We start from the raw sequence: 15347 nt of genomic DNA on the forward strand, positions 1-15347 counted from the left end.
TGTAAATATCCCCACTGACTGTTTTTACTCATTACTGAAATTTTGTTATATACACACACACTATATATTTTATACTGTTATACATATATAACAGTATAAAACTGGAAAATAATCTAAATGTCTAATAGTGGAATATCTATTATATTAGCCAGATGGAATACTATGTAGCTAAAATGTTGTGAGGATTATGCAAAATATAGGAAAGTATGAAATAATGTTAAGAGCTAAACGGAAAATGAGTCATAAAATTATTTATTTACTGTGTACATAACTATGAAAGATAGATAGGTGGGTAGGTAGATATCAATAAAATTGGCAAGAAATCAACCTTTAAGAGGAAAGAAAAAAGAACTCAAGGATGACCTAGTCTGAAACGATCATGAGATTTATTGACTTTGCTGGTCTGAAGGGCCATGGGGAGAAAATAATGGTGAGCTCAGAGCTCAGCCTTTAAATCAGGGTTCATCTCCTGAGTCCATGTGCGAAGACTGTGTGTTTTCTGGCACTGGTCTTCTTTTTCGGTTTTAGACTGTTTTTGGGGTTCTAGATTTTCTTGTCTAGAAAATACTGAACTAGATCCAAACTGTAAAAATCAGTGCTTGAGATTCCAACAGAAGTTACCGTGGAGAAATATTTGGTCAGGAAATGGGATAGAGTGTACATTTTTTATCCTGACATTATTAAGTTGCTTACATTTTTAATAAAATATTTCTAAAGATAAGAAACTACCATTCTTGCCCACATGTATCAGTTTATTCCTCTAACACTTGTTTGCAAAATACCAGGATACAATTATTGCCTGAAAAAAAATCTGTGATTATGTTTTTATATAGAAAAATATGATTTCTTAATACTATAGCTTATTAGTAACATTGTTTTTGTTACCTAGTTTCAAATGATTAGTCCACTAAAAAGTGGGAGAAGTATCTCATTGTAGCTAAATTTTTATAGGTCCGATCTCTACCTAACATTTTTCATTATTAGAGGAGTAATAATAGACTTTGTAATGGGTTTATCACATCCTTAGGAGTTTTCTTCATGGAGTCTCTTTCTAGAGTGCTTCTAAAGAGAAAAACTGATTTTAACTTGAAGAAATCACTGGGAATCTGCTTCTAGGAATAAAAAGAATATTTTTATTATCAAAATATGGTAAGAAGCAGGAAGGAGATACCTAACTGTCGGCTGTAAACTGAGGTGCTTTTGTAAGAAATTTATATTGATATTTATCTAAGGGGAAGCATTGTGGTGTTTTAAAAAATCATCTTAAAGATTAATCTGTATGTTTTTCTGTTGCTTTAAAATTCTATTTGGCACCATCCTAAAAAAGTAATTATACTAACAGACTTGCTATTTTATTTTGTGTTGCTTATAAAATATCTTCCTCTGTGATAGTTGCCAGACATTAATATCTAGTTACCAATAAATTAGGCTGTTTTGTAAGTTTGTTCTTGAAAATCCTTGACTTTTCTGATTGCTGATTCACCACTCTGTTATACTCCAACATTCTCTAAAGTGGTGTCACTGTTTTAGTGAGTGTCCCGGAAATAGACTTACTAAGCCCAAAATTGTCACCATTATGTAATGCAGTGGAAGGGGGGTAAAAAGAATTAATGCTTGGAAAGCACAAGATCCCAATTGTTTTCCTTTAAGACAAAGAGAATAAATGTAATGCCTGCAAGTTGTTTCATGCTGAAGCGCTGCATTTAGTTTTTAGCAGGCTTGGCGTTAGTACGGAAAGATTAATTTCTATCCTTGAAACTGGACATGCGCTCATGGCTCCATCATTTCTGAGTGCCAGAGGGTGGATAAGCCACCTCTCTGAGCAAATTTCTACAAAATGTGTGGAGGCTGAGTGAAGGGTCTTCTCTTTGGCCCTCTCAACACTCAAGGATTTGACTAGAGAGACAGGAAACCTAGAGTGTCCACTTGACAGCACCACCCATCTGGTATTTTTAAAAAATGAATGTTTCCACCCGAACAGAACATTTTAATAGAAACATTGATATGGAACATAACAAGGCTTTTAAACAGAGACTTAAAGTCCTTTTTGTCTTCATTTAAATCTGTTTTATTTTTCTTTCTGTGATGCTATATAAGATCTCATCAATATACAAAATCATTCTGAGCCTCAGATTTTCTCATTTTCTCTGGATGAGAGCTTTGATTAGCTTTTTTACAAGTTCTTCATTAGTAATTGGCTTGTGTTTCTGTTTTTGTTTTTGTCTGTTGTCTCTAATAAGTTTATGTTTTATCAAAGAATTCTTTGAGCATGGTCTGAAATACGCTACTCTGTGTTATGTTACAGAATATTACAATTTGATACTCTTTATAAAATGCAACCAACAAGTGCTATTAGGATTAAATGTTCATTTCTTCTTCTTGATGCTGGTGGCTGGGGTGGGCTGTTCGGTCTTATCATCATGCCTGACCTAGTTGTGCAGCCATTCCTGTTTAATTAATAGACATTTACATAAGCTCTTCTTTTCCCCCAGCAAGCTTTATAATGGTCTTGTTGGTTATCTCCTTTCACCCTGTGAAGTATCAGCAATGCTATTTCCATTTTGCATATCAAAATACAGAGAGATTAAATTATGTACAACAAATTGATAACTGAGTAAGTTTGAGAACTCAGAATTCTGGCATATTAATGGTGTTGCTTAAAGCAACAACCCACATAGACTCTATAAATATATTCAAACTCTGCTCTCTAATCTAGGAGTTGGGGTTGGGACTGTCAGCAGCCCAAGGAGGGAGCCCTTTGTAGATTTATGCAGGGGTGGGAGAATTAGTTTCTGGACTCCCTCTGGAGCCATGAAAGGAAAGTTTTTGTTAGCAGAGGAGGTGGTATCTGAGAACTGTTGCTCTGATGTCTGTAATTTTTAATAAAAATTCTAGGAAGCCTTGTGGCTTCTGTGCAGCATATGAATTTGAAGAACTGTCTTTTTTTTTTTTAATCTACCTTTTTTCCAACCACCATTAGAATTTTATTTCTAATTAGCTAACTGGCCACAGAATGTCAGCAGGTGCAGCTAGAGCAAACCATAGCTTGCTGACCTTTCTGGGTGCTTGACCAAGACTTTCACTTCTTTCCGCATATTTTTTTTCTTTAGTATTTTCTCACTGTTTTTCTAACTATATCCTCACACATTTACTAAGGTTAGAAATATATGCTAGGGTATATCTTCTTTCCATCTTTTTTTCCTGTTTTTTTCCAAAACTTTTTTCAAAAATAAGAGAGGATTGCTTGTTTGTCAAATCTTGCTTCTTTGTCTTGTATAGATGTTGATAACATCCTGTAATGCTTTGGAACTTAACAGGGATTGCCTCAGTCATTTAATAACCCACCATCACCACTACCACCACCAACAAAATAAGTGGGCATTTTTTTGTTCTCCTCCAAATGCACTCAACTTGTTAGTCTTACTCAAACGAAGAAAGTGTGCCTCTCACCTAACTCCCTTCCCATTAAACTTGTAATAGCCTCTTTCTGTCTTCAGTTCTACTGCCACATTCTTTCTTCTCTTCCCCTGCTCAAAGTCCTGCCCATTCTTTAAGGTCTGGACCAGATTAAATACCACATCTTCAGGTAGTCTTTCCTGCTCCCTCCTCCTATAGTCAGAAGTGACCTTTCCTTTCTCTGAATTTTCATATTCCTGGGTTTGTACCTTTTAAGTGGTACATAATCTGTCATGTATTAAAGTGATTTCTGTAATCTTTGAATTGCGAGTGTCATAACAGTGCATGGGGAGAGATGAGGAGAGAAGATGGCCCTATTTCCGTCGACTCAAGGTCCCTCTCAGCTCATGAAAATATACACCCTGTATACAGTCTGATGTTTTCAGTTGCAGGGCACTCACCACAGCATTACAGAAATTGCACAACTGCAACAAGCGATAGATCTGCAGGGTGGAAACAGCAGTTGAGTTTGGGCATCATGTCTCTTGATACCTGAATACCACGAGTATCATTCCAGGGAACAAGTGGTCTTTCCATGTGTGGGGGCTTAGGCCTGGCCACTGGTGAGCTCCTCTCTGACTTCAGGACACCCTTCATCCTATAGTGGGGAGCATCTCATTCTATGTTAGTGCCACTGTGATCGCCTATACAGTCCTCTCTAGAGTGTGAAGCCTCTCCACGTCTCCTCTCCAAATGATGAAAAAAAATCCCTCCCACAGAGGGCATCTGTCTTGACAGTTTTTCTTGTTTCTGGTCACAGGTCCTATTATTCATCCCCCATAATCATACCAGGTGAAACTGCTGTTCTCTCTGGGGATCTGCTTTTCCATTCCCTTTAGAAATCTAAGGGAAGGGAAGTGAGTAGCGACAAACTTATTTTACCTTTGGAACTTTCTCCTCTAGCCGTGCAATCTGGGACTTTTAATACTGACTGTGCAACTGACTGTAAATACGAAGAGTTGAGAGAATGGGATTTGTGTTTTTCTTTCTAGTACCTAAAACTTAATGTCAACTATGTGAGAGCAGATTTTGCTTCTGTCTTGAGTGTGCTTGTATTTCTAGTGCCTAGAACAGTACCTGGTACATAGAACAGGCTCCATAAATATTTGTTGAGTCAGTGAGTGGGGTGGACAGATGATTAGATGGATGGAGGTTTAGCATGGAGTCTTACCCACAATAGGTATTCAGTGATGTTTATTGAATGCATGAGTAAAAAAACACATGAAGTAATAAAGGAGTGAGTCAAGTAGAAAGGCATGAGCTTATTATATATTTTAGTAGTATTTGATCTGCTTTTGAGTCTGAGTAACATATCTCAGGGGGATATGGTGATATTGCAGAGGGTATACTAGCTCATGCAATTAAAATATGCATCTTGCATCAGTTCTTTTAAATGGTGATAAAGGATATTATTTTTATGTAGAAACCAATAGATTTTAGAATATATTGCAAAGTTGACAAAAGTTTTTAATGTAGAGAGTTATTCCCAACCATGCCCTCAAACCCTCTTTTTGTTCTTAGATACACTTTGGAGGAAATATTTCAGAAAACAGATATTGAAGCTTTTTCTTATCTGGGGACTCCATGAATGTACAGGAGGTGCTGTCCTTGGCCTTGTGCCAAGGAGAGAGAATGTTGCTGTCTCCTCCATTTCCCCGCAGTGGTGTGGGGGCCATTCATGCTTCCTGCACAAATATTCCTTTTTATGAAACAGGCTGCATGTGCCAGAAACAATTTACTTTGTCACAGTAGGATTTCTTTGTCTATGTAGTAGTTCCATGAAGATTTATTGAGTGCCTACTAGATGAAAGGCACCGTCCTGGATGCTGAGATTAAAACGATAATCAGAATAGATAGGAAGACTCCTGTAAACAATCAATTTCCTATGCAGGACAGTGTGGAATTAAGCAGTAGGCTTAAGCATGGGTGAAGAGGGAACACAGGAGAGGACACCTGATACAGGGTTGGGGTAAAGAAAGCTGGGATGTGTAGGGAAGAAATGGCCATTAGTAGGTGAGGGAGGTCGGGAGGGTGTTCCAGGAAGAGAGATTCCACATGTACAGAGGCCTGGAGGTAAGAAAAAGCAGTATGTTTGGGGAGCAGCAAGTAGTTTCATGATAAACTATATAAAAATATAGGTGAATATCTGGTTTTCTAATCCTGAATAGGATTTTTTAAACATAAAAATGATAAAAGAAATAACAAAGGAGAAAAATGATTGATTGATTGATTTAATATTGTTTCCTATCTAAATCATCAGGAACAAAATTTGAAGATAAATAACAATTTGGAAATAAAAAATATTTTGAATATTTCAGCAACTTCCATGAGAGCAGAGGTTATCAGTTTATGTACCACTGTAGTACTAACATTTGACCCAGTGCATGGCTCACAATGATAGTTGAATGAATGAAAAGAATCAATATCCCTTAAAAAAAACTAAAGAGCTAATAGAAATGAATAAGAAAATCGAACAAATTATAGAAGGGAAATAAAGCAAGTACAGAAATTAGTAAAGCAGGAGGCGAAGATTCTTAGAGAAGACTGACAAAAGACACACATGACAGTGACTGGCTCATGGTAGGCACTCGATAACTAGCTGTTCAGTGAATAAAAAGCAACAGAAAATTACAAGGTGTGTATAAAAAGATCTGAAAGGGAATTCACCAAACAGGGAATAAATCTGAGTGGGGCAGTTTTAGATTATTCTGCCTTTCTTCTTTGTTCTTTTCTGTATTTTCTGAACTCTCTCTATGTATTGCTTTTATAATTTTTATGAAAATGCATTCACTTGAAATTTTTAAAAATAGATTTTTTAAGAGGCAGACTAGAGAGGATAAAAACCAGGGATGATCCTTGACACCAGCACTGGTCAGTGGGATGAGTGGGTGCAGTGTATGAGTGTGCGCTTTCGATGTTTTGCCCCTCACTACACAGACAACTGTAAGCATAATCTCTTGGAACTTGTTCTCCAAAGTGTCAATAATACAGCCTTCCTTGAAGAGCTATTGGGAAATGTGACCCCTGCAAAGCTCTTAGTACAGTGCCTGATAACTGTACATGCTCAATGGCCATTTTCCTTTTCCAGCCTAAGGGGGCAGGATGAGTTACCCTTCTTCATTCTAAGGAATGTGCCCAGAATGGAAGGCAGATTTCATCAGTCTGGAATATGAAACTGGATGAAAGCTTAGCATGTGAAATTATGTTTGTGCCCTCCTAGAGAGCCAAGAAAATTAAGAAATGAACCCAGTAACTCATCATATTTATTAGATGTAAGAATGAAGGTGCAGTATTATCATTTCCTTGTGATAGTCATATCTAATAGTTTTGGAACCAGTTCACAGTATTCATGTCAGACTTATTTTATGAGACATTTAACCATTGCTAAATTAAATTTCGTAAGAGAATGTGCCACTGTAACTCCTCTGGAGTTAGAGATAGAAATCTGACCCATCATTTCTATTTTCACGGAAAACCATTTAGCAGAACTTTGTTCCAGTAGAAGTGTTTATTGAGTTGTACGCCTAACACAGTTCATTGGCTGCATGCATTTCCACACTGACATTTTTCTCAGCTCAGATTTGCATCAGTTCATTAGTACTGACAGCAGATGGTAGCACTTTCACACAAATTTACCTTCTGAATTGATCTAAGACATGTCACTAAAAAGATCCTGACAGTTTTGATGTTCTTCCATTTCTGAAAATGGTATGTTAAACAAATAAGGTGTAGGATTTTAGATTTTTTTGAACTCCAGCACATAATTCCTAAACCAACTAAAGATGCTTTCATCTCTGATTCTGCTGTCTGATAGAGAAAGTAGAAAATACAGATAATCTTTCCTGATAGGATAAGCGTTAAAAAATTTCCATTGCAGAAAAATGGCTCTTGGAGAATATTATCCAGATTGTTTACACTGATCAGATGACTCAAATTATTTGTAAACTCTCTACCTTACTTTGTCTGAATACAAATTGCTTGGCTTGCAGGATCAGCTGATTGAATAAACTGAAAAAATAGAATTGGCTCAAGTAGCAAGGCTCTTTGAATTGTCACTTCTGCAGCATTAGAATATCCAGAGGATTAACCACGTTCTTGAATTACAGATCTTTTGCCTTTAGTTAGGGTTAAATTGTTATAAAATTGTCCGACAAGAAGACTTAATGTTTGCTAAGTAAATGAATGAGGGAATTAGAATGAATTCTAATCACATCAGGGAAACTATATTTTTCTACATTATGTAATCATTATTACTTTCTTAATAACTCAAGGGCCTTATATTCATTATATATTTAGAAATAAGGATTTATTTTGAGTATTTTAATAATAATTTTCCATCTGTATTTGAAAAATAATTAATGATTTGGTTAATTTCTCACAACTAAGAGAAGCTGATACATTTGAGAAAGCACTGGATGTTGACTACATATAGTTTAACTGTGTAATTAATTATGGTACTTTTAACATATTGCTAGAAGAGTGGTCATGATTAATAATACACTTAAAGGATTTACTTAACAACAAGAAGGACTCTTTGGGTTCTAAATGCTCTCTAAAAGAATACCCTTACTAGCATTGTAACAATAGGAGCACAGTTAATACTGACTTAATTTGGCTAAAATACAGTAACTTTGTTCAATACAGTAACTTTATTCAACACAGTTTTATTCCCCCTCTTCCTTTGTGTTTTTATTGTCATGTTATTTATTTATTACATCTATGTATGTTTTAAACCCAACAGTACAGTATTATGATTTGTGTTTATAAAACCCTATGTCTATTAACGTAATTAAGAGAAGAAAAAATACTTAGCTCATCTTTTGTGTTTATCATTTATGATGCTTTTTATTTTTTCCTGTGGATTCGCATTACCCTCTTGTTTTATTGCCTGAAGGACTTCCTTTAGTATATCTTATAAGGTGAGTCTAGTGGCAAGGAATTCTCTGTCTGTTTCTTTGGGAATGTATATATATATAGCCTTCATCTTTGAAGGATAGTTTTGCTGGATATAGAACTCTTGATTGACAGTTACAAGGTTCTTTCCCAGAACTTTGGCTATGTCTTTCTGCTGCTGTCTGGACTGATGAGGAGCCAGCCACTGTTGTATTCTTATTCCTCTTTATATGATGCGTTCTTGCTCTCTTGCTCCTTTTAAGATTTCTTTGGCTATCAACCATTTGGCTATGATGTGTCTAGGTGTGGATCTCTACTTAGGGTTTGTTGAGCTTATTGTATCTATAGATTAAATGGTTCAAATCAAGGTTTAGAAGTTTTCGGCCAATATTTCTTCAAATATTTTGTCTGCCCCTTTCTCTCTCCTCTCCTTCTTGTACTCCTACTATGTGTATGCTGGTATGGTTGATATTTTCTGAAGCTTTGTTCATTTTTCTTCCATTTTTTTCTTTAGATTGAATAACTTCTATTAATATATATTCAAATTCATTAACTCTTTTTACTGCCATCTCATACACACTGTTGAATTCATGTAGTGAATTTTTAATTTCTGTATTATACTTTCCAAAGACAAATATTTGTTTGGTTCTTTTTATAGTTAGTATTCCTTGACTGAGATTACCAACTTGCAAAGATACTGTCATAATTTTTCTCTTTTAACTCTTTAAACACAATTTTCTTTAATTCTTCATATTTCATGTTTATAATAGCTGCTTTGAATTCTTTGTAAATCTGATATCCAGGCCCACTCAGAGTCAAGTTTTATTAATGGATTTTCCCCTTAGTGTGCATCTTTTCTGTTTCTTCCTCTCAAATTTATTTGAAAATGAGACATTTTAGATAATATTGAAGCAATTCTGGATTCCAGTATTTTTCCCTGATGGCTGTCTTTTTTTGTTTTTGTTGCTATTGTTCTTGTCTGCTTTTTTTAGTAACTTGCCTAGCCTTTAGCTACAGAATTTACCTCCTCTGTGGCCGTTGATGTCTCTGCTATTTTGTCTTTCATTCTTATTTTTATGTTTTTGCCTGGCTTCCAGCTATGTCTACATATGTTTCTGGTTAGCCAATGATTGGACAGAGGTTGTGCTCAAATACCTCAAGCCTATAAGGCTTCCTTCCTTTGCTGATGGTTATGTGTGTGGATTGGGAGCACATTCAAATTTCAATTAATGTTTAAGTTGGCATCAGCTTTTACTTTTCCTCAGGGCTTCTTATATCTCCCCTGAACATGTGCTTAGCTCTCCATCAGCCCAGGATGCCTGGAGAACTTAGCTAGTTCTTGTATAGCTGTCTCACATCCAGGATCTGCCCATTAGATTTCTGTCTGGTCTGCTGCTTGCCTCACCTGGGACTGTACCATCAGGCTACCATAGTTGCAGGTCTTCCTTTTCATTTAGTACCTATTTTGATATTTTTATTGCTAATGCCACTGGGCAGTAGTTACCTCTGTCTGTTAGAAATCAAGTCAGTCCTCCTGGCAGCACAACTACTGCTTCTTCTGGCCAACTCACTCTTGTAAAACTTTCCTGTTGATGGAGCCAGGTGGAGATTGGTGGGAGTGCGATATGGGAGTATTTCTAGGTAAGAAGATTGCAAACTCTCTGTGTGCCTAACTTTAAGTTCTAGCAGCTCTTCATGAATTAAATATTTATCAAAATTTTTGTTTGCCTTTGGTTGATTTCTACATCCCAGAATTTTTTTTTTTGACAACTTTGTTCAGTTTTATACTTGTTTTTCAAGGAGATTTGCTGACCTCTACAGCAAATAGCTAGAAGCCCTGCTATAGCTAGAAGCCCACTGCTGTTGTTATTTATTTATAAAACTTTTCTTAAAAGATTACACAAATATCCCTTATTATAATTTTAGGAAGATCAGCATTTCATAGCTTGGCTTTTTTAAACCAAAGCATCTTAGAGAAACAACATAATTTTTATTTTTAAAATACAATTTAAACTTTTGATTTTTAAAGACAGTCAATCATTTAAGTATATTCAGTCTAATTATATAAACATGATTTCTTAGTAGAGGACAAATTTTTTTTCAGGTGGCCAGACCTGTATTCAGGAACTGTCCAAGCTGTTCTAAAAGCTAAGACATTGGAAGTCTTGATTATTTAGAAAGGTGTTTCACACAAGCATTATCATGCATTTTATTTTATTAGAATATAACTTTAAATGTTAATGTGTTTTTATTTTGTTTGAGGAAAAATGAATATTAAAATGATGTAGATTACCAAAGTATTTTTGAAGTGCTTGAGCTTTTATTTTAATTTACATTTATTTAAATTATTTTCCTTTAATTTGTCTTGAAAACCAATATATTGGTAATTCTAATTGCTGTATATACATAGACTTTTTACTCATTCAGACTTTTCTTGCCCTTGGTTATAATCAGTTGTCAGATGTTCCTAAACATTTAGATACTAGTCAGTGATATTTTTACCATGCTGTAAACTCTATAGGAGCTTCTTGTTTTTAGATATTTAAATTGGGCTTTGTTATAGGGTATTATAAGACCACATTTTGGATGTCCAGGTGCTATTATCCTGTCTGTTTAGATATCAGTGGGTTTGTATAGTATTAGCCAACTAAGTGCATATTATATGTCAGACACTGTTTTGATCAGTTTTTTCATTGAAGGGTCACAATCAATCTGAGGCAGATGCGATCATTAGTCTCAGTTACCAGATGAAGAAACAGACATGAAATGGTTAAGTGGTTTGCCAACAAAGCTCACAGCTACAAAGTAGAAGAGCAAACCTTGACTCAACTCTTAACTGCAGATCCCAAGCCTGCTCTTATCTACTGGCTAAATGGAACGAGCAAAGATGACTTGTAGGAATGAAGTCCAAGTCTTTATGAAGCAGCATCAAATGAGAAGAGTTGCATTGTGATATGAAGCAACATATCTGTTTAGAAAATGGGCCCCTGAACTTTAAGTGTGCCTGTATCGCTCAGATGTATGTTATACTCTGATATAGCTATCCTTCTGAGGCTTTGTAAAGGTTAGGCCATAGACCTGTAAGGAAGAGGTCTTGTCTGTAGGATGAAGCCATTCCTCATGAGAGTTACCAACTCCTCAAGTTACTGAACTACCAGGGGTTAGGAGTCTTGGAGAACACTGTTGGGTAGTGGTTGTGGAGTGCTTCCATCCACCATGCAGGACCAGAAAGGGAAGGCCCAGCCAAGATCTCTTCCTAGTGTCCCACATGACTCAAATGGGTCTGGGAGCTCCAGTATTGTAACAGTCTGAGTCTTTAAGAGCCCTATTGCTCTGTGTGTTTGTTCCCCTTTCAGTGTTTCCAGGCTTTCAGCAGCATGTTTGAGTAATCCATTCTACCTCAGCTACAGGAAGCTCAGGCTCAAGTGTTTAAAGTTGTCGGAGTTTCACCCTGAGTATAAAAGTGGCCATGGTAATCTTCAAGGCCCGCCAAGGGGAGAGTGACTCTTGGAGAGGGATGGAGGCTGCATGGCTGAACTGACTCTACCCTTTATGAGTGTTCCATGTAATGCCATCCTTAAAGTCTAGGTTTCATGTTATTAAAGAAGGTAACATGTCTTCATAGATTTGGTTACTGCTCTTCACTCCTTCTTGGTTATTATGTAAGTAATCCAAGAAGAATTTAGACTAAATTTAGCTTTTTATTTATTTATTTAAAAATTTATTTTTTAATCAATCTTTTTTTGGGGGGGTAATTAGGTTTTTATTTAATTTCTTTATTTTAATGAAGGTACTAGGGATCGACTCCAGGACCTTGTGTATGCTAAGCCTGTGCTCTACTACTGAGCTATACCTTCCCCGCTAAATTTAGCCTTTTAAATTCCAACCCTCTAAACGGTAATTATTTTAGTCCAGGATAATTCTAAAATTCTTTTGCATTTCCTGTGCACATTTTCCATGCTCATTTCCCTTTAGGGTGTTCTCCCTCCAACATGTTCGCTGCACACTTGGATTTCTCTTGCCATTCTGATCTCTGCTTAAAGACTACCCCTCTACCAAGGCCTTCCCTTTCACCAAATCTTAATTATTACCACAATCCCTCCAAAATCACATTACTCTGTTTTGTTTTATGCACAGCACTTATTATTATCTGGATTATCCTGTTTACTTATTTGTTCTGTGTATTTATTGGCTGTCTCCTGCACTGGGAAATAAGTTCGGTGGAATCAGGGACTTGGTTTTTCTTAGAGATAGAGATCTCCTAACTATATCTGGAACTGTTCCTGGTAGACACATAAGAGATGATCAGTAGATATGTGCTGAATAAATACTACTTAAAGGAAGAGAAGGGAAGCGAGAATCAAGTTGGACAGGAGAACTTCCAAAAGGCAATAACACGTCTGGGCTGTGTTAGCACCCAGGGTCTGGTGAGTAACAGGAATGAGGGGTGGGGAGAGCTGGAGAGAAGGGAGCTCAGGCTCTGTGTATGAGAATCAGGACACCTGGTTGTGGCACTCAGGGAGCCACACACTAGCCTGCACCCAGCAGATAACTTAGCCCTTGCCACACAAACACACACACACCCACGCACACACACACACACATCCATACATCTCCACACCCATTGTCACTCCTACAAGTGGAACTGTCCCCCCCGTTTCATGTGGGTGGTGTGTGCACTTGGGTACAGACATGAATGTTTTGGGGTTGGATGGTAGAGGCAGCAGGGACAGCCACTCATAATTCTTCCCCCAGACAGCTCTGAGTTCAGCTTCTCCTTGGACAGGCTGAGAAAAGAAGAAGCTAGCAGAAGAAGCGAGGCAGTCCCTAGTCCAAATCCAGCCTATGGGCTTGTGTTTTATTTGGCCCACACCATGTTTTTAAAAAATTGTGCCAACATTTAAATTTAGGAGGTTTTACATTAAAAAATCTGGATTTCTAGGTTATTTTGACAAACAGAAAGACCTGGCACGCTGAACCTGCATTCCCACATGGTACAATTGGCTGGAACAGAGTAGCAAGCACAGCCTTGGCTGGGCACACTCTCCAGGTCCCCACCGTCCCTGACACCTGCTGGTGCATTTAACTGGCCTCACCCCTTCAGGTCACCTGCCTGCTCTTCATAGGTAATTGCCTTAGTCTGTTTGGGTTGCTATAACAAAATTCCACAGATTGGGTAGCTGGTATACAACAGAAGTGTATTTCTCACGGTTCTGGAGGATGGAAGTCTGAGACCAGGTGGAGGTCTCAGGCCCTCTCTTATGAGGCCCCTCTTCCAGGTTGCCGACTTCTCACTGTGTCCTCACCTGGCAGAAAGGGGTGAGCAGGCCCTCTGGAGCCTCTTTTATAAGGGCATTAATCTTATCATGAGGGCTCCACCCTCATGACCTAAGCACTCCCCAAAGGCCCTACCTCCTAATACCATCACACTGGGCATTAGGATTTCGACATAAGACTTGGATGGGGGACACAAATGTTCAGATTATAGCAGTATTTGAGTTTGCAGTCTCTGGCATAATGGGTAATGCCCAATGTAAGCAACTGAACAACTTATCAACAGTAATTGTTTTCCTGTTGGTAGGATCTGTGCATAGATCACTCACTGCATAGAAGCCTTCTCCCCATTGCTTGCCAAGTGATGTCCTCATCCTTAACCAGGCAGCAATGACCTGTATCTTACATCCAGTCATTCTCTTATAAAGGCAGTGGAGTTCCATTTTATGGTTTTTTAAATTGTGAAAGCAGCTCCATAAGCTTGGGAGAGACAGGAGACAAACAGATAAACAGAGAAACTAAGAGAAAGACAGACAGACAGACAGACAGACAGACAGAAGCAGTACAATTTAAATAGTGCCAGCCATGCCCCTTTCCCACCCCACCCTCTACCCCATCCACTCACTGGACATGTGCCCACTGGCCCTGGACACAGGCCTGAAACAATCAACATGTTGGCAAAATTTATGTTAAAAAGGTATGTGAGTGATTTTGGTCCCCTTGCCATTGACAAAGAGGAGAGTGGGATACTTTGTTCAGATGGTCAGGCTCCTGAATTTCATAGACATCCTGGAGGAAAAACTGAAGAATAATTATAGGCCAAAGGAAGTACTAGCTAAAGGAGCGTTCAAGGGACTGATCAGATGTATCTGCAATGTGTATTGAGCGCCGTACTACACCTGACTGCACTACTTTATCAATAAATAGTTTCTTCTCACCAACTTCTCATGTTTGGGTTATTAATTTTATTCCAAAATAGGAATCTAGCTGTATCTTAATTTAATACCTTAAAATTGAAAACAGACCTTTATTTTAAAGGAGTAAAAACATATTAAGTATTTTAATTTTTTCAAAGTAAACTCATGCTGGCAATCCTGGGCCAACTCTGATCGTTACAGGAGCATCCGATACTTGGACAACCCTTTTTTGTACTTCATCCCTGCAAGACAAATGAATTCATGACTCCTGTGGTAAAGAATTCTCGAAAAATCAATAGGTAAGAAACACCATCAAGATATATTGGCTTTCACTCTTATTTTAAAAGTGTAAATCTTTTTATGTGATTCTAAAAGCTAAGCTAAAAAAGAAATATTCTTTGTAATAATAATAATAGCTAACACTTATTGATTTTTTATGGTGTGCTAGGCACTGGTCTAAGTATTTCGGCTATATTAATGCACTGGATTTTTATAATACCCCTGTGAGCTAAGTACCATTATTTTACCTGATATACAGAAAAGGATGCTAAAGCACAGAGGGTTTAAATGACTTGGCCAAGGTCACACAGCTAGTTAAGCGGTAGAACTAGGATTTGAACCCAGGCCATTTTGCCTCAGAGCCATATGCTTAACCACTGCACTCTACTACCTTAGCAAATGCTGTAAGTTGTGTCACATTAAAATCATCAATGGAATTCAGGAGCCCAGAGCCTGGACCTTCCCTTCAACAACTTTAGTGAAGGATTGTCAGTCACTTTGGTCCTCGAGTCCCCATCAAGCAGTGGG

At 37.4% G+C, this 15347-nt stretch overlaps 1 protein-coding gene across 3 annotated transcripts in view; it reads left to right on the forward strand.

Annotated features, from left to right (window-relative positions):
* ATG10 (autophagy related 10) overlaps positions 1-15347 on the forward strand; it is a 210416-nt gene that overhangs the window by 186075 nt on the left and 8994 nt on the right. For all 3 annotated transcript variants that reach the window (XM_074360322.1, XM_074360323.1, XM_074360324.1), the window contains exon 6: positions 14742-14839. In XM_074360322.1, coding sequence (XP_074216423.1) covers positions 14742-14839 — 98 coding nt within the window. The remainder of the gene's footprint in view (positions 1-14741; positions 14840-15347) is intronic.

Source organism: Camelus bactrianus, chromosome 3, assembly GCF_048773025.1.
Source record: "Camelus bactrianus isolate YW-2024 breed Bactrian camel chromosome 3, ASM4877302v1, whole genome shotgun sequence".
Lineage (NCBI taxonomy): Eukaryota > Metazoa > Chordata > Mammalia > Artiodactyla > Camelidae > Camelus > Camelus bactrianus.